General features: G+C 36.5%; 1 protein-coding gene across 16 annotated transcripts in view; it reads left to right on the top strand.

Moving 5' to 3' along the window:
• CACNA1D (calcium voltage-gated channel subunit alpha1 D) overlaps positions 1 to 20,885 on the top strand; it is a 171,486-nt gene that overhangs the window by 104,853 nt on the left and 45,748 nt on the right. For 10 of the 16 annotated variants that reach the window (XM_064667685.1, XM_064667681.1, XM_064667677.1 and 7 more), the window contains exons 15-29: positions 919 to 1,039; positions 2,094 to 2,208; positions 2,922 to 2,991; positions 3,603 to 3,672; positions 4,297 to 4,441; positions 6,225 to 6,354; positions 8,842 to 8,901; positions 12,076 to 12,182; positions 13,281 to 13,368; positions 13,836 to 13,943; positions 14,113 to 14,165; positions 14,418 to 14,564; positions 15,251 to 15,452; positions 16,663 to 16,821; positions 17,494 to 17,604. In XM_064667685.1, the coding sequence (XP_064523755.1) occupies positions 919 to 1,039; positions 2,094 to 2,208; positions 2,922 to 2,991; positions 3,603 to 3,672; positions 4,297 to 4,441; positions 6,225 to 6,354; positions 8,842 to 8,901; positions 12,076 to 12,182; positions 13,281 to 13,368; positions 13,836 to 13,943; positions 14,113 to 14,165; positions 14,418 to 14,564; positions 15,251 to 15,452; positions 16,663 to 16,821; positions 17,494 to 17,604 (1,686 nt within the window). Of the gene's footprint in view, positions 1 to 918; positions 1,040 to 2,093; positions 2,209 to 2,921; positions 2,992 to 3,602; positions 3,673 to 4,296; positions 4,442 to 6,224; positions 6,355 to 8,841; positions 8,902 to 8,981; positions 9,042 to 12,075; positions 12,183 to 13,280; positions 13,369 to 13,835; positions 13,944 to 14,112; positions 14,166 to 14,417; positions 14,565 to 15,250; positions 15,453 to 16,662; positions 16,822 to 17,493; positions 17,605 to 20,885 lie in introns of all 16 variants that reach the window. The other 6 variants (XM_064667683.1, XM_064667678.1, XM_064667676.1 and 3 more) reach the window with 2 other exon arrangements.

The following is a 20,885-nucleotide window of genomic DNA, read 5'->3' as shown; positions in this document are numbered from 1 at the left end:
ATCTCCTTTGTCCATTAAATACATGACTAGGAAAAGAGGTGGAATGTTATTTTTATTTTGATCAAATTTGTTTCTTTAACTTCATTAGCTATATGAAAGTTCAGCTATGCCCAAGCAGGAAAAAATAATAAGCCTTGTAAGAGTGCTTATTTGCGTATCGGTCATATCACTTACTATGATGCAAAATTAAGCATTAATTTCTTTAGAGATGCTTTCAGATTTTATTAAAATTTTAAGGCAACTTTTATGTGACTTGTGAAAAGGTAGGGCTGTACTTAGAGTTTACTTTTCACGAATTTGTAATGCTTTTTTAATTTTTGCCAATGTGGATACTGGAATTAGGCTAATTGGTTTCATCTTTCTAGTAATTTTCACACTCACCTCTGCATATTACCTCAGTCTTTGTTTTCAGACATTGTAGGTGAGAGTTAAAGGCTGACCCTGCAAGATTCACTTTTTTGGCAACTTCCTGTCTCTTGGGTAGAAGTTGCATCTGGTGATTGCTCAGAGCAAGCAAAAAACTTTTCCATTTAATTTTAGCATGAGGAAATATCAATGCAATACTCAGAATTTTTATACTAACTTGATTTTTGAGTGGTGAACTTTTGCTACGTATGTGGCATTACTAAAAACCAGGGCTCTTACTTTCACGTGCCAAAATGAATAAAATGTCCATAAAAATTTATTTTTATTATTTTTGCCTTTGAAGTTCTGTCATACAAATGCCTAGCATAAAATAAAAGCTATTAGAGTTAAACCCAAGCTTTCAGGAGGTGTTTATTTGAATGGAAATTTTAAAACAGAGTATGGTATTGCTTTATGCATACAGAAGGTTAGCTGTGTTGTGATCATAGGAAGTGTGTTCATTGCACTTTTTGATGCTGAGTTACTAATAATCTACTAATATCTACTCCTTAGATTCTGACAGGTGAAGACTGGAATGCTGTTATGTATGATGGCATAATGGCATACGGTGGTCCATCATCCTCAGGCATGATAGTCTGTATATATTTCATTATCCTCTTCATCTGTGGTAACTGTATCCTTTACACTCACTGGAGACCCCTCCAAATGGGGCTGTGTGCCAGGGATATATGCAAAATCTCTCTAGGAGGGAGTAAATGGCCACAGGCACACAAGCACTTTCTGCATGTGCTGTGTCCTTTAAATGGACTTTTCTTTGTGCACCTGTTCCCTAACGAACAAGAGTCGATGATGCTCAGTCCATCTCCAGCCACCACACTAGCAGAAACCAGAGAATGTTTTCTATCTTCCTTCAGTGGGAACATGGCCTTATTCTACCTGCTCTTTGACATCTCTCCCCCTGAAAATGCATGGATGTGGTCTGGTTTCCAGGGCAGTGATATCCCATCCATCCTCGTGACGCTCGATACAGCCCTGTTAGTTCTGACACACGGGGACAGGGGAGCCAGTGATCCCTGGGTAGTGCAGGGACCAGAGGAGAGAAATCTGCATGGGGAGATGTGGAGTCAGAGTTAGGATTAAATCTGCTGAAACACTTCCCTTCCCTGCCTTCAGTGTGCTGGAAATGCTTCCTTGGCCCCATGTAGAAACAAAGTACTGTCATTCTCAGAAGTTCTTAAAAGGTCAGGAGGTGATAAAAGGGCAAAAGCATTCTATTTTCTGTAATAAATGGTATTTGTATCAGCATTTGTACTTCACTGATATGAACTGAAGTACAGAATTTGATAGAGATATTTGTAGACATGGAAGACAGTGCATTATAAAAATGAATTTTTCAAAATGCCTGAACAGTCTTCACTTATAATAGACAGTTTCAGATTTGATACTTGCTCAGGCTGGTGCGAAGTTGAATTTCATTTATTTAAAAAAATACATAAAGTATTCTGCAGTTTTAAAATCTTTGACCCTAAGGGATCTCTGCTTACTTTACAGCCAGTATTATCTAGTCCATTAAGTGAGTGTTATTTGCACTACACTCCAGCATCACAAATCTCCACGCTGTAGGTTGGGAACATGTGTTTTATATCTCTCACATTGTCAGTGTTTATGCTGATAATAAACCAAACAAGTATAGTAAGGCATAGTGTCCTTAAAATGATTTGAAATAGATATCTTGCTAAATGTCTTCTTGGCCATTGCTGTGGATAACTTGGCAGATGCTGAAAGTCTAAATACAGCTCAGAAAGAAGAAGCTGAAGAAAAGGAAAGGAAAAAGAATGCAAGGTAAAATAGCATGGGCATGTTGAAAAAACAGGAGAGGGAAGGAGGAGGGTACTGAATTCTTTCATAAGGATTTTCTTTATATAGTGTCTTTACCATGTAATGTCTTTACCATCTTCAAAATTTATTGGACTCAAGATAAAAATGGGAAAGTTTGCCTAGACACTAAAATAATAGCCAAATAGTAGGATTGAATATAAAAGTTAGGTAGTATTTGGGATGAATTAAGAACATAATGATAATCTAGTGATATTTAAAAATTGCAACAGTAGGATTTATTGAACAAACAGCACAAGAATGTATCTGTTGTTGCCAGTGCACAACTCCCTGTGGAATCAGTTCTCTAAGCCTTATATAGACAAGAAGAAAACCTTCCTTTGAAATGAGTGTAAGCCTGTGGAAGTCAATGAAAGTTGTTTGTATGAGTTCAAGGGCACAGTTTATCCCTCTAGAAATGAGTAATTATCATGTATTGAATTTTTTAGGGCTTAGCTTCTGGAATTATATTTAAGATTATAATCTTTTAAATGGATCGTTGCATTCAAATGCAGTAGATTTTGTTGCTCTGACACCTGCAGCTGTGCAAAATATTTTAAATATTTTAGTATAAGGTTTTAGATATGCTCTCTTAACTTTTCGTAGAATTGGTATAGTTCACTTAAAATTGTCTGTCTTTGCATGGCATGCTTTGTAATTGTTATTGTATTGTTTTGTAGAAAAGAGAGTCTGGAAAATAAAAAAACTGAGAAGTCAGAAGCTGACCAAAAGAAGCCCAAGGATAGTAAGGTGTTTATTTTAAAAATTGTGTCTTTTCTCAGAAGCAGTTTTACTCATTTTCTGGGGAGTACTTTTCAAGACTGCTGTGCATCGTGCAATTTCTTTTATGAACCCACTATCCCTACATTTTTTCCAGGCAAAGGAAACTTAGTTCTGATGCTTTGCATCCTTACAATATCTCTTAATTCAGAAAACCCTCTTGGTTTCAGTATATCCTGAGAAGGGAAGCTCTTTTAGAACTAAATAGTTAATGTTAGAAAAATGTGATGTCATTTTAGGATTCCTGTAGGTATTTTACTTGATAAATCCAATGAGATTAGTGAATGATAAACTCTTTAGTAGAATGTTCTAGTATTCTTGTTAACTTTATTCAAAGCCTGTTGGTTGTGTCCTCTACACAGCTAAAAAAATGTGGATACTAGAGAAAAATAATTTTTGAAAAAATATGTAATAAACTGTCAGCTCTCTGCTGTTTTCAGTTACCCTGTTTCAGAAAACTGAGACTTAGGGGTCACTTCTCTGACTTCAGAGGCTTATTTCGTTTGCTTTCTGTTGAACTTTATACTCCAAGCTATATTCAAATTTCTTTTTCTTCTTGTGCATCCCTTTCGTTGCTTCAGGTGACAATTGGTGAATATGGAGAAGGAGAGGAGGAGGATAAAGATCCCTATCCACCCTGTGATGTACCAGGTATGTGAATACTAGCTAGAACACAAGCACATTTAGGTTTGTTTGCTTAAATATCCTAAACTTGGTCTTGCTGAGCATTGAATCAATTCCTTTGAAGTCGCTGAAGTTGTACTGTGTTATCAGTGGATAAGTGGACCTGTAAGCTGCTAAGTATTATCTTTTCCTGCAGCTTCCTAGACAGTACAGACATCATATGAGAGTTAATACTGTGAGCCTCAAGACTGTTGTGGTAACACTATCTGGAAGTGGGAGCGAATTCTAAACTTCTCCAAAACGTTTGGCAGAAAAGGGACATTCCAGGGCTCATGATGTTTGGTCAATTTTCTTCCAGTCCAGTGAACACACTTATCTAAAAATCAGCTCTGCCTGATGGTCTGGATGCCTGTTACAGAAATCTGCCCTGAATTTTGAACACATAGTGCTCAACCAGTGCACAGAGCTCAGCACCCCCACAGCACAGCTCAGGCATGGGCTGACAGTCAGGGGATTTTTATAGCCATGCTATGAATATTTATGTATTTCCTATAAGCTGTGTATATTTTAATACAAGCTATGCCTTTGTATTGTTATGAGCAAAACCTCGATATTATATAGTTTATAATAAAAGAAGTGTTTCATTTAAAGTAGGTGAAGATGAAGAAGATGAGGAGGATGAACCAGAGGTACCAGCAGGCCCACGCCCCCGTAGGATATCAGAACTAAACATGAAGGAGAAGATCACACCGATCCCTGAAGGGAGTGCCTTCTTCATTTTCAGCAGCACCAATCCGTAAATAAGATTTTGAAAAATACTGATTTAGTGCATTAGGGTTGAACAGTGAAGCAACAGACCTCCTTCCAAGGAGGTTAGGAATAGAGATCTAGTATCTTCAACAGAACAGAGATTGGCTTCCCTCCTAAAATTTTCATGATTATTTAGCAAATGAGAAGAATTTGAAAAATATATTAGTTTTCTTCCCACTGTTGATGATAATAGCATTTTGTACATTTAGTGTGAAGTCTGCACGTCTGGAAAGTGCCCTTTAATGTATAGTATCTATTTACTATGTTAGTCACTGGATATAAAAGCTGTGATATAAGGTCTGAGCATCTTCTGAATGAAATAGAATTTCTTGTAGCCCTAGCAACCTTTGTGGAGCAATACAGGCAAGAAGAAGAGACAATAGAAAAAGAGAAAAGAAAGAGAAAGGATGTATACATTCCTCTTAGGTAGCAGCATTTCCCAGATTCAAACAAACACCAAAGATAAAGACAAATTATTTAAAAAATCAAGAACAATAATAGTTGGATTTTGGAGGGAATTGGGATCTTTCACCTCTCAGTCTAACTCCAGATCATTTGAAGTTCTACACTGCTGAGAAAGCAAACTTGACTAATTAGTAAAATTCATTACTAATTGTTGGATGGAAGTGAAAAAGTGATTTAAATTCAGTTTCTACAGACTGAACATAGCTGGGGCATTTATAGATGGCATTTTTATGAGCAGTCTTAGAAATGAGTTTAAGAGTTACTTGGAATGGGAGAATGCTGTCTCCTCAGTGGTAGAGGTCATCACAAGTTCAGAAGATGTTGTGACCATCAGGATACAATGTTTTGGGTTTGTGTCTTACTCATTGCATGCATTGTCTGAAGCTCTTTCGAATTTGCAAACAAAGTGGAAAGAGAGCTCTTTAAACTAGTAATTTTAAGAACACATATGCTGAATGCAAAAATATTAGGTTTGTTGAACATGTCAAATTGCTTTTGGCTTCAACTAACACTCCATATTCTCAGGCCACAGTGGCCAACTTGCTTAAGTAAAGTACACTATACGCCAATCATCTACTTAGCAACAGGAGAACAAATTTTTCCTGAGAACCTTCTGATTCTTCAGCAGAATTTAGACAACTTCAGTGTTAGTCAATTATGAACCTGATCCTGCCTTTTTGTCAGTTTAATCCCAGATCTCCTCTACCAAGGTGCTCAACAGTCTTTGTGATAACCCTGGGCTCAGTGACTCTGAGCATATGGGCAGTTGCACTTCATGTCATGTGGCTGAAACCTCATGGCTTTGGAGTCTTCAACACCCACTTACCCTGTAATTCTGTGAGAAAATCTTCACAGACATTCTGATTTCAGTTGTCTTTAAGTAGCACAGTGAGATCTGCAGTCTAAGCCACGTCTCACAAGATGAGTAATTTTTACAGCTTTGGTAGGAATCAAATCAAACAGGGCATCTGAACTGACCTGTTGTCTAGTGTTGGTCCTTTTGACGTGGTCCTCTGTACATGTGCAGTGGTACAAACACTGGAACTTGTAGTGGAATTCATAACCCATTGAAAACCAACCCCTCTCAGATTCCTTTGACAAAGTGCATCTTCACTACAGGTGAATTGGCTTTTGAATTTATTTCCATTCTTAGAAATCTGACCAATAACTTCCATGTTTTCACTGCTTTTTGCTGCTGATTGTTGTTCTGTTACTGTTGGCAGAGTAACAGAAAACATTTTGTACATTAACCATCTGCTGAATTCTATGTGCACACATGGTTTATTTTTGTATCTCTTCTTTAGAATTCGAGTGGGATGCCACAGACTTATAAATCATCACATCTTTACCAATCTCATCCTTGTCTTCATCATGCTGAGCAGTGTTTCTCTGGCAGCAGAAGATCCAATTCGCAGCCACTCTTTTCGAAACAATGTAAGTCCCTCATTTCTGTGTCTGAAGATAAATATACCCTCACAGGATAATAATTCTTTGGGACTAGTGCCTAGTTTTTAATTTTCATGTTAAGAAACATTCCTTATCCTTTTTCAAGCTGTACATTTATGTTCTTTTTGCATTAAAAAGCACAAATCTTTAAAGTCAATTAACTTTATGGATGGAACATCATCAGTATTAGAAGTGTTTATTATTTACATCATATATTTCCTTTGGCTATTGTTTAGTAGGATATATGTTCAAGCTGAATGTAATATCTATAATTTTCCTATTTTTTCATACATTGCAGCTGGAGTACCTGATGTGCATTTCCTGAATCACTCTTAGTGCCTGTCAGTGTTTGTCACTGATTTAAAAATGCCAGTTAAAATTATCACTGTTTATCACATGTTGGGAATAGATTCTGACCTGTCCTCTCTTCTCCTTCACTGACGCTATTATATGCTCCTGGGGCACTTAGAGTAACACTCTGTAGTGAATGCATGGATTCATAACAATATTACCTCTTCGTTCAAAGGGACTAGTGTGGCCACACTAAGGGGTTTGAGTACCCCCATGTCAGACTCAAAGATCCTTGGGTTCATGATTGGCCATATCAGAAACTAAACAAGTGACACTTTTGTCTAAACTCACATTGAAGAGGAGGATCAGAGCATGCCCAGCTCTTACCTTGATTCAGAGACAAATGTCATTTCAGCCTATACACAAACCTGTACATTTAGAGGTGTTTCTGCATCTTTTTTTTAGATATATTTGTAGAAGCAAAATATTTATAAAAGTATTAACTTCATAATTGTCTCTGTTACTCAATAAAATTGTAGTTTATGTGCTGAGTAAACATCTGTAGAGATTGCCATGGAGTTAGAGAAACTCTGCCACCTCTTACAGGAAAGGCAGGGCTGCTGTGTCTGTAAAGGTTGTATCTCTCTAGTTCTTGCTAGTGTAGATGTAGCCTCTTTTGGCTGTTGGCATTCTCTGAACACTTTTTCAGTAACTTTAGTAAGAAAGAAAGAGCTAAATCTTTCTTCAAAGATAAAAAGAGGCCAAAGCACAAAGACACTCTCCATGCACTATTCAGCAGAGCTGTGTCCTTCCCATATCTACAGAACTGGACCAATGTAACCTTATGAATGAATCACACCAATGGTTAAGAAAAAGAGAGCTGGTGGGGAATACTGAAATTACTGTTATAGAAATGGCTTCAAGAGCTGATAATTATTTTCATAACTAAAGGAGCACTGGGAAAATGTAAGTGGTAACTGAAAGGGTTGTTCCTGTTTGGGACACAGACAAAATGTGTGAGGGATTTCAGGAAGGCATTGCCCTCTTGTTGTAAGTATTCTCACATGCCCCAGACCTGCATATTTTTCTTTTTGCTACCTTGAGTGTTCATATTCCTTCCACCAGCCAGCTCAGCAATGGAATGAAAGTTTACAAACTGGAATGCCTTTAAATATTTTAACTCTAGAATGAATTGGTTACTGATTAATCTTTGTTGAATTGTTTTATGATTTGCATATTTTTTCAGCCACAGCAAACTGCAGAAGGATGGGATCTTCAGTGGAATATGGGGAAAAATTATTTCCTTTCATTTCATCTAACATGAATAGGTTTTTTTGTGTGTACTGTTTCTTTATTTTATTTCTCCTTTCCATTTTGTTCCTTGTTGAACCATGGGCAACATATTTCTGTGCACAACTGTATGCTAGATCCTTGAAACTAAACTCTTCCCCTACTGCAGTGCAGGTTGATCTTTAAATTGTGTGCTGGTGATATGGCCACTTTGGGAGGGTGAAATCTGGGTTGTACTGAAATGTGTGTTCAGGTGGCTGTCAGCAGCAGGGAGGTCAATGCCACATCCACAGTCCTCTTAGAAGTTTGCATATCACTGTGCAACTGTTGTGGGGTCTTTTAAATTTCCTACAAGTAAATCACTGCTGTATCTTTCAAGCTCAAGGAAAAAGGGCTGTAGCAATGATTTTAAGTAATTTTGTTATTTTTTAGTTTGCTTTGAGAGCCAAGCCTATACAGGAACAATATAATGTAGCAAAATGTGAAATGATATGCAGTCTAGAAGTATCCACTGAAGTTTTGTGATGCAGTGCTTTGGTAAAAAACCCCAGATGTTATTAATACATATTTGTTCTTTGTGTAAGATTCTGTATCTCTGCTAAAGGCTGAAGAAAGTATCTGTGAAAGGTGATAGATGAAAGTCTGAATTGAAAATGTTGATATTGGGTCCTGTCAATTCGTTAGGGGTGAAATCTAATACCTAAGCACAGTGGTGTCTGTTAAATTTTTAAGCAAATAAAAATGGTTGCACAATAGCTGGAATTTTAAACTACTTTGTCTAAATTCTCCATCTATCGACTTAGATTAATTCTGGTGTTGTTGTGCATGTGGTCTAAATTGTAAAAATTTATTAATAGATGGATTTCTTACTGTGGCACGTGTTATACCTTGCAGATACTTGGTTACTTTGACTATGCTTTCACAGCCATCTTTACTGTTGAAATCCTGTTAAAGGTAATGCATTGTTAATTGATCCTTGTTTGCTCAAAAGCAGCTTTAGCAATAATGTTTGTAACTTTTTGTTTACCTTCCAGATCCTAGGGTATGCAGATTATGTCTTCACTAGTATGTTTACATTTGAGATCATTTTGAAGGTAACAGGTTTTTAAAGGAAGCTTGTTTAAAAGGATTTTCCTTGTGTGTCACCTGCCAAGAAAAGGCACTTGAAGTGTTCTTCGCCTTTTCTCTAAGCGATCAAAGCTAAAGTCTTTTTAAACTAGAGGATTTTTTTATTTGACAGTTCCTCATAGTTTTGATTGGTCATTTTTTTTACCATTGGGTGCATGAAGAAGCTGATTTTTTACCATTACATCAGTTTAATAATTCATTTTTTACCCTTTTTAAACTTACAGTTGTCAGAAAAGGGAAAAATAATTCACTGCGCATGAGCTTTTCCTTCTCCTTGCTCTGGCATTTCCAAAAGAGATAATCAGTCTTATAAGGAGGGAGCATGTAATTTCTCATTTCTTTTGCTGAACTATATCCACAGAGCTAAAATAGTAGATAACTATTTTCTTGCAATAGGACTTGCAAGATATCTTGCATTTATCTATCTATACACTAAGATACTTTGCATTTATCTTGGGCATACATTTAAATACACAGACAGGCATAAATATGCTTGCTTAAATGTATTACCCATGCATGAGCCAAAAATTGGCAATTTAATGTATAGTTTGTGTACTGATTGTTAAGAATATCCATTGGGGTTACTCACATTTTCGATGTACGAGACTTACTCTGGCAAAGAAGCCATTGAACTGAGGACTGCGTTCACAATGTAACAAAATGCTGAACGAGGAATTAAATTTTTTTTGTTGGAAATTGGCAAAATATTCTCTCAGAGATTTACTCATGATTCGTAAACATTTCATGCTGTGCTTATTCGCTGTGAGGTTTTGTTTGAGTAACCCTGATTCACACACTTAAAAATTGCTGGCACACTAAGAATCTGTACATAAACTTTGCATTTCCAGTTGAGGATTAAGCTTAACAAAATCTCTTCTCCCAGCTTTTGCTCATATTGCTGTGCATACTCTTCACAATGCAATTTGATTAATACTAATTGATGCAATATTTGGGCTGTTTACAAGATAAGCTGTACTGTAAGTAATAGACTATTTTTATGCTTGTGAGTTCTCTCCCAGAGTTATGTTATCCCCTTATTTCTCATTTTCAGCAGTGAGGAGCTTGCTATAGAATTGATTATTCTTATAACTTTTGTAGCATGCTAAAGTAAATACCCAGTTTTTTTGCTGCTAGACAAAGGCCAAACTAAAGGAGAGGACGAAGAGCTGAAAAAAGCTGTAGATTTAGATCAGACTTGTTCTTGACTCTGAATTTGAGAAGCCATAAAAAAATACATTACCACTGTTTCTGTGGCAGAAGAGAGTCAGTAAACTTCCACAAGCTCTGAGCAGCAAGTTCTCCAGCTCCTGCAGTTCTGTTTGTGTTTCTCTAGGAGACAGAAGAATTATAAAGCGTGGCATAATGAGGCATAACTGGATGTGTTAAGAAAAACAACGTTCCTGCTAACTGCAAAAGACTTTGGCATGAAGCAACTTAAGAGTTATCCAAGGGAAGCAGGAAGCTCTAGAGCTTAGGCTGCTGAAATCTGGCACTGCAAAACATTACAAGGAAACAAGAAGCCACATCATAGCCAAACATGTTGATGCTTCTGACTCCACTTTCTCCAGGAAGCTCTGCCCGCAGTACATTCTTACGTAAAGGAAAATAAATTGTACCATAAAATCATAATGGACAGCCAGGCCATGACACACAGACACAGACAGTGCCTGCTTTACTAACATGTCTCAGACACTGGCTTTGCTTGCTTATGGCTGGAGCCCTCCATGTCCTCTGGGCTGGGTTTTGCGCTGTGCTTCTCACAGTATCCAAGTCATACAGAAGCTGCGTGTGTTCCACAAGGAGAAAATTCAAGGCTAGACCTGCTGTAACAGTAGTATTCCATGATTTCCAGGCAAAAACTGAAATTAAGATAACCAGAGGCGGTGTTATCAGCTGCAGTGGAGAAACTTGTAAATGTCCAGAACCGAGCACTAAAACAGAGTAACTCTCAGCATGTGGGGGGTCTCCCTGTGCTCTCACTGCTCTGCAGACACGAGGATTTCCACATTACATAGTGTTGAGTATGCGAATGAGGATATGAATAAAAAAGGAGTTGCAACATCAGTTTAAAAGCGTTTGAGAATTCTCTTATGACACTGAAATCCAGTTTACCATCCTGTTTGAAGTGCTTGGGAAAGGTGAAAACATCAAAGCAAGGGTCAGGTTAGGGGCTTGTGCTTTTAACCTGCTAATCTCACACCATTTAAACTTGCTATAGAGAGTTCTAGTCAAATGCTTCCACTGGGATTTGTGGTGATTGAAGTATGAGTCTCCGTATGAAGGTGGGGAGATATATACTTCACCTGTACTTTTAGGTCAACAATTGACTTTATTTTTGTGGGAGTCATTGCCTGAAACTGTGTGCTGCTAACTGATAACATACTACAGTGTAAATAAGTAGTTGTAGATGGATGTAAGTCTGATATTTAGGGTTAGTTCAGTGTTTAACTCCCACTGATTTTTATAAGTTTACTCTGTACAGGTGTAAGTGAAAGAGCTAGGAATTTAATGGAAATTTTATGATATAGCTGTGTTATCTCTCATGTCGTGGCATAGGTTAGAGCTTTAGCATTTTTACTCTTCTAGCTTGGAGGAACATTTAGTATTTTGATCATGACAAAAGAAGGCTCAACATGAGAATAAGGAGAGGAGGGTTTAAAAAAAATGCCTGTTTCCTTTACAGAGGAAATAGGCATTTTTTAACAAAGGCCAAATCAATTCAGTGTAATCACCTCAGCCTTATTGGTTCTTACACAAAATAAAACATTTGTTTACATCAGAAGCAATTAACATACTTGTTGGTGTTGCTTGAGCAGAATTTTTGTGATTTAAATGAAAGATTTAATGTATGTAGTGGGATTGTTTTATATCTCAATTACTTTTAGAAAGTGAGATAGTATTGTATTCATTCACACTCTAGGCAAGTGTCTTGTAAACAGCCTAAATGTGAATTTGAATAAGCTGAAATATAGACTAAGTATGTAATAATTCTATTTTTAGATGACAGCTTTTGGAGCATTCCTTCATAAAGGGTCCTTCTGCAGGAATTATTTTAATTTGCTGGATTTGCTGGTTGTGGGTGTTTCTCTGGTATCATTTGGTATTCAGTAAGTACTGTACTTATAATGTGAATGATTTATTTTTGCTTTGGGGTTTTATACTGAAAGCAGAGTTTCAGCTCCTTTTGTTCCCTCAAGGTGTGTGGGTGTGCAGTGTCAGTATTTAGGGTTGGGACTGGCAAGAGGTAGTGCTTTATATGGAGAGTGTTATAATTCACTACTAATAAGGGTTAGAAATAAATTAATACTTCCCACTATTTAACAAGAGATCAAGGAAGAGCACTATGGCACTGTAATGTATAGCAAGTATTACCTGGAGCTTCAGGAGGTTTATATGCCTTCTCTTGTGCTATGTCCACATCTGCAATCTAGTTTTATGAGCTTGATCTTTCAGTATAGAGCTACAGGGGTATGTAACTAGACAGGATTGGAAGAGTGGGAGAACCTACACCTTAATCAGGACTGTAAGTGGTAGTGAAGAGATTTCTTTGTTTTGTTTGGGTCGGAGTAAACATAATAAAAGAATGTAAAGGTGCTTAGTGGTTCACTGAGCTGTCGTTCCTCATTCAAAATCATCTGCGAAACACTTTGGGACTTGGAAAAGGGCAAAGGTGGGTGTCAGGCAACTGGTCCCCACTTTGAACCCTGCTGGTACCAGAACACCTATTGCACAAGCTTTCAGTTTCCCAGCATGTTCTTCAAAAGGCTGTCCACTATTATTGCCTTAAAATGCAGTCCTAGCCTCTTGAAGAGAATGTAACTGATTGTAGATCTTTTGATCTCTACCTAGTTCGAAATTAAGGCATTCATTGATTTACGGGATTTATATGTGTCTTCAAAAGAGCTTGTCAACATTGCAAAATACTCTGGGGACTATTTTGCTCCATTATAGTGTCAGACAAGCTTCTGAGTTCTTAATTCCGAAGTTGATCCAGAAATAAAAATAATTCTTGTGATATTTATGAGATTGGTACTATTGTCTAGTGTTTACATAAAGGATCAGTAAAGAATAAAAAGTCTTGCATATATATCTTGAGATTTTTTTTTTAAAATTTCATGTTTAAGGAAGTTGCAAGAACACTGTTGTTTTTGGTAATACAATCAGTTACCTTAAAAGTAACAGAATAACTCTTTTTTTCCTCCTAGATCAAGTGCTATCTCAGTTGTGAAGATCCTCAGAGTTTTAAGAGTATTGAGGCCTCTAAGGGCAATAAACAGAGCAAAAGGACTTAAGGTGTTTATTCTTTTAAGTTATATTTCTGTTGGTCTAATTCTCTATTCTGCTTCAGGTTAAAAATTCTTGCACAAGAAAAATTGTCTACAGAAGGTCGGAGAGCAAGGACATAAATCAGTTCCTGATTCTTAAATATATCTGATCTTAAACAGCCTGGGTTCTGCCCACAGTTACAGTTCTGTGGAGGAACTGCCACTGAGACCAGATTTTGACTAATGAATCAATATGTCAGTGCAGTATTTTAATTGTTTATCCATAGTGCTTATGTAATTTTTAGTCAGTTGATGTTGATGGGTTTATGTCAACAGATTTTACAAACAAATCTAGAAAACAAGTCTAATTGCAGTATTAGGTATAATACTGACAACACAAAAAATAGTAATTTTAAAAAATAGTACAAACCCAGATTTCATGGTTTATATACTGTGAAAAATTGAATTAAATTTTTTTTCTTTCTTTCATTCCAGCATGTTGTTCAATGTGTCTTTGTGGCTATCAGAACTATTGGTAATATCATGATAGTTACAACTCTGCTGCAGTTCATGTTTGCTTGTATTGGGGTGCAGCTGTTCAAGGTAAGAAGACACTCAGAATTTATACTTCATCAAGAAAAGCAAAGTTGAGTTGAATTCTCAGTTACTTGCTGCTGGAACTGGGTGGTCCCAATTCTGAACTAATTGTAGTATAAATGTGTGTATTTTGCATATTCTGCATTTTGTCATTGCTTTTTGTTTTTATATGTAGGGAAAATTCTACAAGTGCACTGATGAGGCAAAACAGAATCCTGAGGAATGCCGGTGAGAAGATCTTTGGTCTAAGAATGTGACACATTATATTCTGAATAACTTAAATTGTATATGGGCAGGCATGTGTCAGGCCATTTAGGTTTGTGTAAATTGGGATTGTCATCTTAAATCCACCAGAAAACACAGGTTAGCAAGGAAATAAAACAAGCATAAGGAGGGAATAAAAGAAGCAGTTTTGAATAGTGCATTGAGTAACTCTGAGGTTGATTTAATATTTCACTAATGACAGTTTCTTTCCCACAGAGGGATTTACATCGTTTATAAAGATGGAGATGTCGATAATCCAATGGTCAAAGAGAGGGTCTGGCAAAATAGTGATTTCAACTTTGATAATGTTCTCTCTGCTATGATGGCCCTTTTCACAGTATCCACCTTTGAAGGGTGGCCAGCGTGAGTGGATTCTCCATGTTTTCAAAGCATTGTTAAGATGGTTGCATTTTCCAGAACAGTTTGCTATCATTTACCAGGCATCTTTTGGCAAAAAAAGCAGTTTTAAGTAATGGTATAGAAAGTTATTAAGGGAGGAAGTAAAAAACCTATTATCCTGAATCTGTGCACTTTTCCTGTATTTTAGGAAAAGTAAGAAAAGGTGAACTTTTTTATACTGTTTGATTACCAATCTTCCAGTTACTTTTGCTATAATGAGCTACTCCTCAGCTCTGATGGGAGGAATAATTTCAGATGTTTATCCATTGATGCCCTTTAAGTGGTGATAATTTGGAAATTTAAGGCCTTTGAGTAAAATTTTTGCTAAAAAATCAGGCACTAGTACCCTGCATAAAGAAACTCAGGAAGAGCAAACTGCCACTCATCATTTCTCTAAGAGAGAAGAGTCTTAGAGAATAGCTTTATAGGGGGGAAATAACTGAAAACTACCACCATCATTACCCTGATTCTTTCAGAAAAGACAGTATACCAATGTGTGCTGTGATTCTTCTGGTTTCAATATTATTGCAAGCACTGTCAGTATCTAGGAAAAGCAGACCATTTCTGAAACCTGTCCCCTGAGTCTGCAAATTTTACTGCATATTTCTCATTTCAATGATAATGAACATAAAATTGTGTTTGTTTTTCAGGCTGCTGTACAAAGCCATTGATTCCAATGGCGAGAACGTAGGACCTGTGTACAACTATAGAGTGGAGATCTCAATTTTTTTCATCATCTATATCATCATTATTGCTTTCTTTATGATGAACATATTTGTTGGTTTTGTGATTGTCACATTTCAAGAACAGGGAGAACAAGAGTACAAGAATTGCGAGCTGGACAAAAATCAGGTTAAAATAAATAATGAACTCTTAACTTTTGAAAATATCCTTTTTTATTTATGCATGAAGAGCTTACTTTCTGCTTTGGGTCAGAAGAGGGCACCAAACACATATCTTAGTATTTGTTAATTTGATTTTTTTCACTGTCAACTGGGTATTGAGGTTATTATATGTTTCTCTTTCCATAAACCCAACTTATCATTCTTTTTGTTGTGAAAGGTGTTCGATTAAGCTTGTTATCTTCTTAATGTCTTGATTTTTGGTGCCACATTAAGAAGAATACAGCACTTGACAGGTTATCCATAGGCAGAGATAGGTTTTACAATAAGAACTGGAACAGAGATTTTGTGTTCTGAATAGTCTGAAAGTGTTCGAAGTTCAAAATGTTCTACTCCCCACCCTCATTTATTTAGAAATCCATGTGGGATATTCAGGTTAAAATGACAAAATCTGTCCCCTTTTATTGTTCAATCCTTTGACTGAGAAACTCCTCAGTCACCTGTCACAACTTGTCAGGTATTCTTGGCCAACTGTAACACACTTCATTTAAACAAAGCCAAGCATGAAACTTTAGCCAGGATTAGCCAGGATTCATTGTGCACCATCACTCAGGTGCTGTGAGCATTCCCTGAGGGACAAGGGGAAGGCCCAGCCTACATGGAGATTATGAGAATGAATCCATGATGTTCCTACATATGTCACATGATTTTGCTGGGCAGTTTAATTGAACTACTGGGAATAACATTTCCCCAGTATTTGTTTTGCTGACCTCAAGGGTTTTGTGCTGAGCAGTCACATTGGTGGTTGAAAACTGAGTAAAGAGAAAACATGGCTTACAGGTGACTTAATAGTCATGTTCTTAACAGTCATGCTTTGTACTATACATATACAGACATATAGGTGAGTGTATATTACTGTGTGCTACTACACTGTGAAAAGGCAAAACACTTGAGAATTTCCATGAGCATTGTTTGATTCTTTGCATGTGGCTGAGCAGTGTCTGTGGTTAGATACAGTTGTAAACTCCAAGTGAGAATTGGGAAGCTACTTGATTACTTTATTAACACTTAATAATAAAAAACCCTACATCAAGTAGTTTCGTTTTGAGAGTTTTATTTTAATAATTGTACCACCAGTCGATTACCTGTTAGGTCATTAGTTGATTACCTGTTAGGTACCTGTTTAAAGTCTGACAATTTTTGATGTATTTGCTTTACAGCGTCAGTGTGTAGAATATGCCTTGAAGGCACGTCCTCTCCGTAGATATATTCCAAAAAACCCTTACCAGTACAAGTTCTGGTATGTGGTGAATTCTACTGGATTTGAATACATCATGTTTGTCCTCATCATGCTGAACACCCTTTGCTTGGCTATGCAGGTAGGAAAACCAGAAGCTCTCTTGAAGCAGTTGGCATAAATTGCAGGGAAGGATATGGGTGGTATAATGCCTTTAATTTATTGCAATTTGTATTTTTTTATGAAGTGAAACTTTAAAAAATGCACTTTTGATCATAGTGCTTTTCTGTGACATGTTCTAGTTGTCTCTTTCTTTCCCTGGGTATTTCAGATTTTCATAAGAAAAAGAATGGTTTGAAGTCAGTTCACAAAACCATTCTGCTTTTCTTTCTCCGTAAACTTGCTTACACTGTATCCCTGTGACTAACATACTTGAAGCTTTGTAAGCAAGTGACACAAGGTTGTGTAATGTTAAAGTCTTGCATATAAAGCTTGGAAAAATTAGAAAGGAGTCTAATACTCCTTTCTTGAAGCAGCAGTTTTCCTCTGAAAACCGTCTCTCTGGAGATTCCCATAGGATGTTGAGGAATGACCATTTTGTTCTGCTCAGTGCCTAAACAGAATAGATTTAAACAATTCCATACTTGACCAGAGATATTCAGCTAATCTTGCATGTTTATAGGTGTACTTCCTAAATTTCACTAGAAAATATGTTCCTGTGCTGCATTTTTGTCAATTCTGTCTTATGCTGCCTTTCTTTCACTTAATATTTTAAAGCCTTTACTTCTGTAAGTATTTTATTTTTCATTCACAGCACTATGGACAGTCTAAGCTCTTTAATGATGCGATGGACATTATGAATATGGTTTTCACAGGAGTGTTCACCGTTGAAATGGTTTTGAAACTGATTGCATTCAAACCCAAGGTAAGTTTAAGATATGCTTTAATTAGGTCATCACCACAGGAATTAAATATAATGTTTCACACTAGCTGTGCATTACTCAAAGAACAGAAAGAACAAACATTTTCCCACATTTATCTATCAGTGAAATCATAATAGAAATGTAACACCAGGAAATGAAATGCAGATATCAGAAAATAATCCCACAAAGTGGTTGATGAGATCTGGATTATTCTGAGGTAATGAAAATGTCCCTTTCTAAATCAGATCAATCATTTCCTGTTACAAGCATTACCACATCTCCTGTTCTGGGTTCTACATTCATTACTTTACACTAATTTAATCTCCAGTAAAGACCTGTATGTTATGCTCTATTTCCTATTCTAAAATGCAAAATTATTTCTTTACTTTATAAAATACAGCTAAGTATTACAAACATACATGTAAATAATTTGCATATTCAATAGCCTTTTTTGATTTTTATATTTTCAGTTATATATATACACAATATTTGGTAGAAGACCCCACACTGAGTAGTTGATTCCTTGCCTTAAAGGGACACTGTCAATATGATTGATGCAGACACATTTTCAAAAGTAGATTTGCAAGAGAAACTGATAACTATAATTACTAACAGAAAAAAAAAGATAAAATTTTCCTGTGGCAGCTAATGCAGTCCTTTTGTTCAGTTCTCATACTGCTTTTATGAAGTGCAAAAGTTAGTGATGAAAAACTAAACTAAATTTTTTTTCAGTACAACAAAATCAATGTTTATTCTGGGCTTATATCTATGTAAATAAGTCGAGTGTGTTCACTTGCTACACATGGAATTTGAAAAAAACCAGACGTGCCATTTGAAGTTTACTGATCTCACCATCTAAGGCTGGTACTTTTCATTTTCCATTGCCCTTCTTTTAAAGTGACCAGGATATCTGCATCTGGAGCTGGCTGTGCCCCGTGCCCCTCCCTGGTGTGAAGCAGTGCCCTGGGTGGCTGTGGGCTCTGGGGGCAGTCCTGTTCTTGCTTTAACCCACCAGCTCTCATGCTTTTACAGCACGGCTGCCCAGAGCTCAGCGTGGAGTAGGTGTATAACCACTGCTCAGCTTTTCAAAACCATTTGTTCAGCTTGCATTTAGTATTGGGCTCAACTGTGGAGCCCGAGCTACTTGATTTAAAGTGAGCTCGTGTTTGCCTGCAGAAGTGAACAAATTATCCATCACTTGAGATCTGATGTCGAGATGTGAACTGTGGAGTTCTGGGTGAATGCTTACCCACTCTCCTGTAGTCTTGCTCTGCACTGTCCAGTCCATTGTACATTTCTAATGAATTTATTTGTATTTTTTGTGTCACCTATCTTATTTAAATACTAAGGGTTTCACATTAAAAATAGCACAATATGAGGCCCCAGAGGAGATAGCTCAGATATGTGGACCGCAGTGTCATGAGTTGCTGGTTGTGTTTCCTGATCTGTATTTCCTGTTCTATATCCTTGTTTTGCACAGAAGACTTTGCTGCATTTTATCATCTGCTCTTTGAGAGAAGACTGTGAATCCATGCACTTGTGACTGTAGTCAGAAATAGCAGCTAATGCAAAATACAGTGGTCTGATCATGAGTGTATAAATCACAGTGCTCCATTTGTACTGTGGGCTTCCTATTTGTTATCAAATGCAATGTCTTAATACTGGTCTCTAAGACTTTGTACAATTTGAGTTTTAATTCTGTTGCAACATGCTTTCTATCTGATTGGATGCTTTTACTGTGAGAGATCCCTGGATCTGAACCCTGAGAGTTTGAAGGGCAGACGCTGCCAGTGAAAGATCCTCATTTCCTGAATTTTGTTCCCCAGTAGATGCAGAACACTCTAAACTTGTTAATTAGCAGGACGAGGTTAAAAGACCATGGTATTAATCAGAATTTTGGAAGAGACTAATAAGCAGGAAGGGAAGGGAGTTAAATATTTTTAAAGTTGTTATTGTTATACTTTGGAGATTGTAACCTTTTAAATTGCCAGATACCCTTTAACAAAACACCTGTTGCTAACATATCTTACATAGTTCCTTAATAATCACAAGTCAGCTAGCAGTCTTAAGCAGAATGTGAATGCCTTGAATTTTAATTTTGAACTAGATACATGCTTAAAAGAACAATTAATTACTTTAAGTAATATTAAGATTTAATAATGGTAGGAACAATCTGAATCCCAATTTAAGGTTTTGCTTTAGGGTCTATGAGGGAAGACTGATTAGTTTCTTCTATGTCTGTGTCACTGGTGGGTCTCTTAGACTAGTCTGACAGAATTAACAGTTTTATTTATTAATTTTGTGCATTTAAAAAATTATTTCAGAGATGCTCAAAGCATCATATAAAAACTCCATTACTCACTGTAAAAATAAGAATAGATAAAACACTTGTTAGTTTTTATCTCATCTGCTTGACAGTGTCCCCTTAATATGTTGACAAAAATCCCATGTAAACTGTGATTGTTTGGTTTTGCTGGTCATGTAAACTTCAGGCTACTATAAATAATTGATACTCTTACTATGATATTGTGTTGTTTAAAACCAAGGCACTGCAGGCTCCCTTCCAACTCTAAAATATATAAAATTTGAATAAATGTTAGGTATTAAAGGTGATACGAAGTGTCTGGCACACTTGACTGGGAGATTGGATCACACAGTACTTTGCAGAATGAGGCCCTAAAATTTTCAAGAGAGTACTAAAAGGACTAAAATATTTCTGTGCTAGATGAATCAAAACATATTTTGGTGTTCGTTCTCTATGCCTCTGTATTCCCCAGGATTTGTGATTTTGTCCTTCAACATTTCTCAATGAGCAAATTTTTCATAATATAAAATAAAAGAGCAGGCCTTTTTCTTCACACTGTTCTTCACATTTGCTAAAATCTGTACTTAGCATGGATCAGTGCAGTACAAAACAAAATACAGCTATGGAATCTACAATAATACATCAGCACATACTGTCTGTACAGCTTCATGATAGCTAGTGTTGCTTAAACTTGTAATGATTTTCCATGTCGTTTTACATCAGATTTTTGTAAGAAAAAAGGAAAGATGGCTAGTAAGTGAATTGATCTTGGGTCATTGCAGTGGTGAAAACAACTTATTTGCATGATGTTTATTTGCTGTGACTTGTCCATTCCTCCCTTTTCCAAAACCATCTTTATTTTCTCTTAGTTTTTTTGTTTATTTGTATGCTTTTGCTTTACATATTACTTTGAACAATATTTGTCTATACTGATGGAAAAGGTTTCATAAAATAAATAAATGTATAAAGTATTTTAGC

This window comes from Pseudopipra pipra, chromosome 11, assembly GCF_036250125.1.
Source record: "Pseudopipra pipra isolate bDixPip1 chromosome 11, bDixPip1.hap1, whole genome shotgun sequence".
Lineage (NCBI taxonomy): Eukaryota > Metazoa > Chordata > Aves > Passeriformes > Pipridae > Pseudopipra > Pseudopipra pipra.
This window is presented reverse-complemented; position numbering and strand designations above follow the sequence as displayed.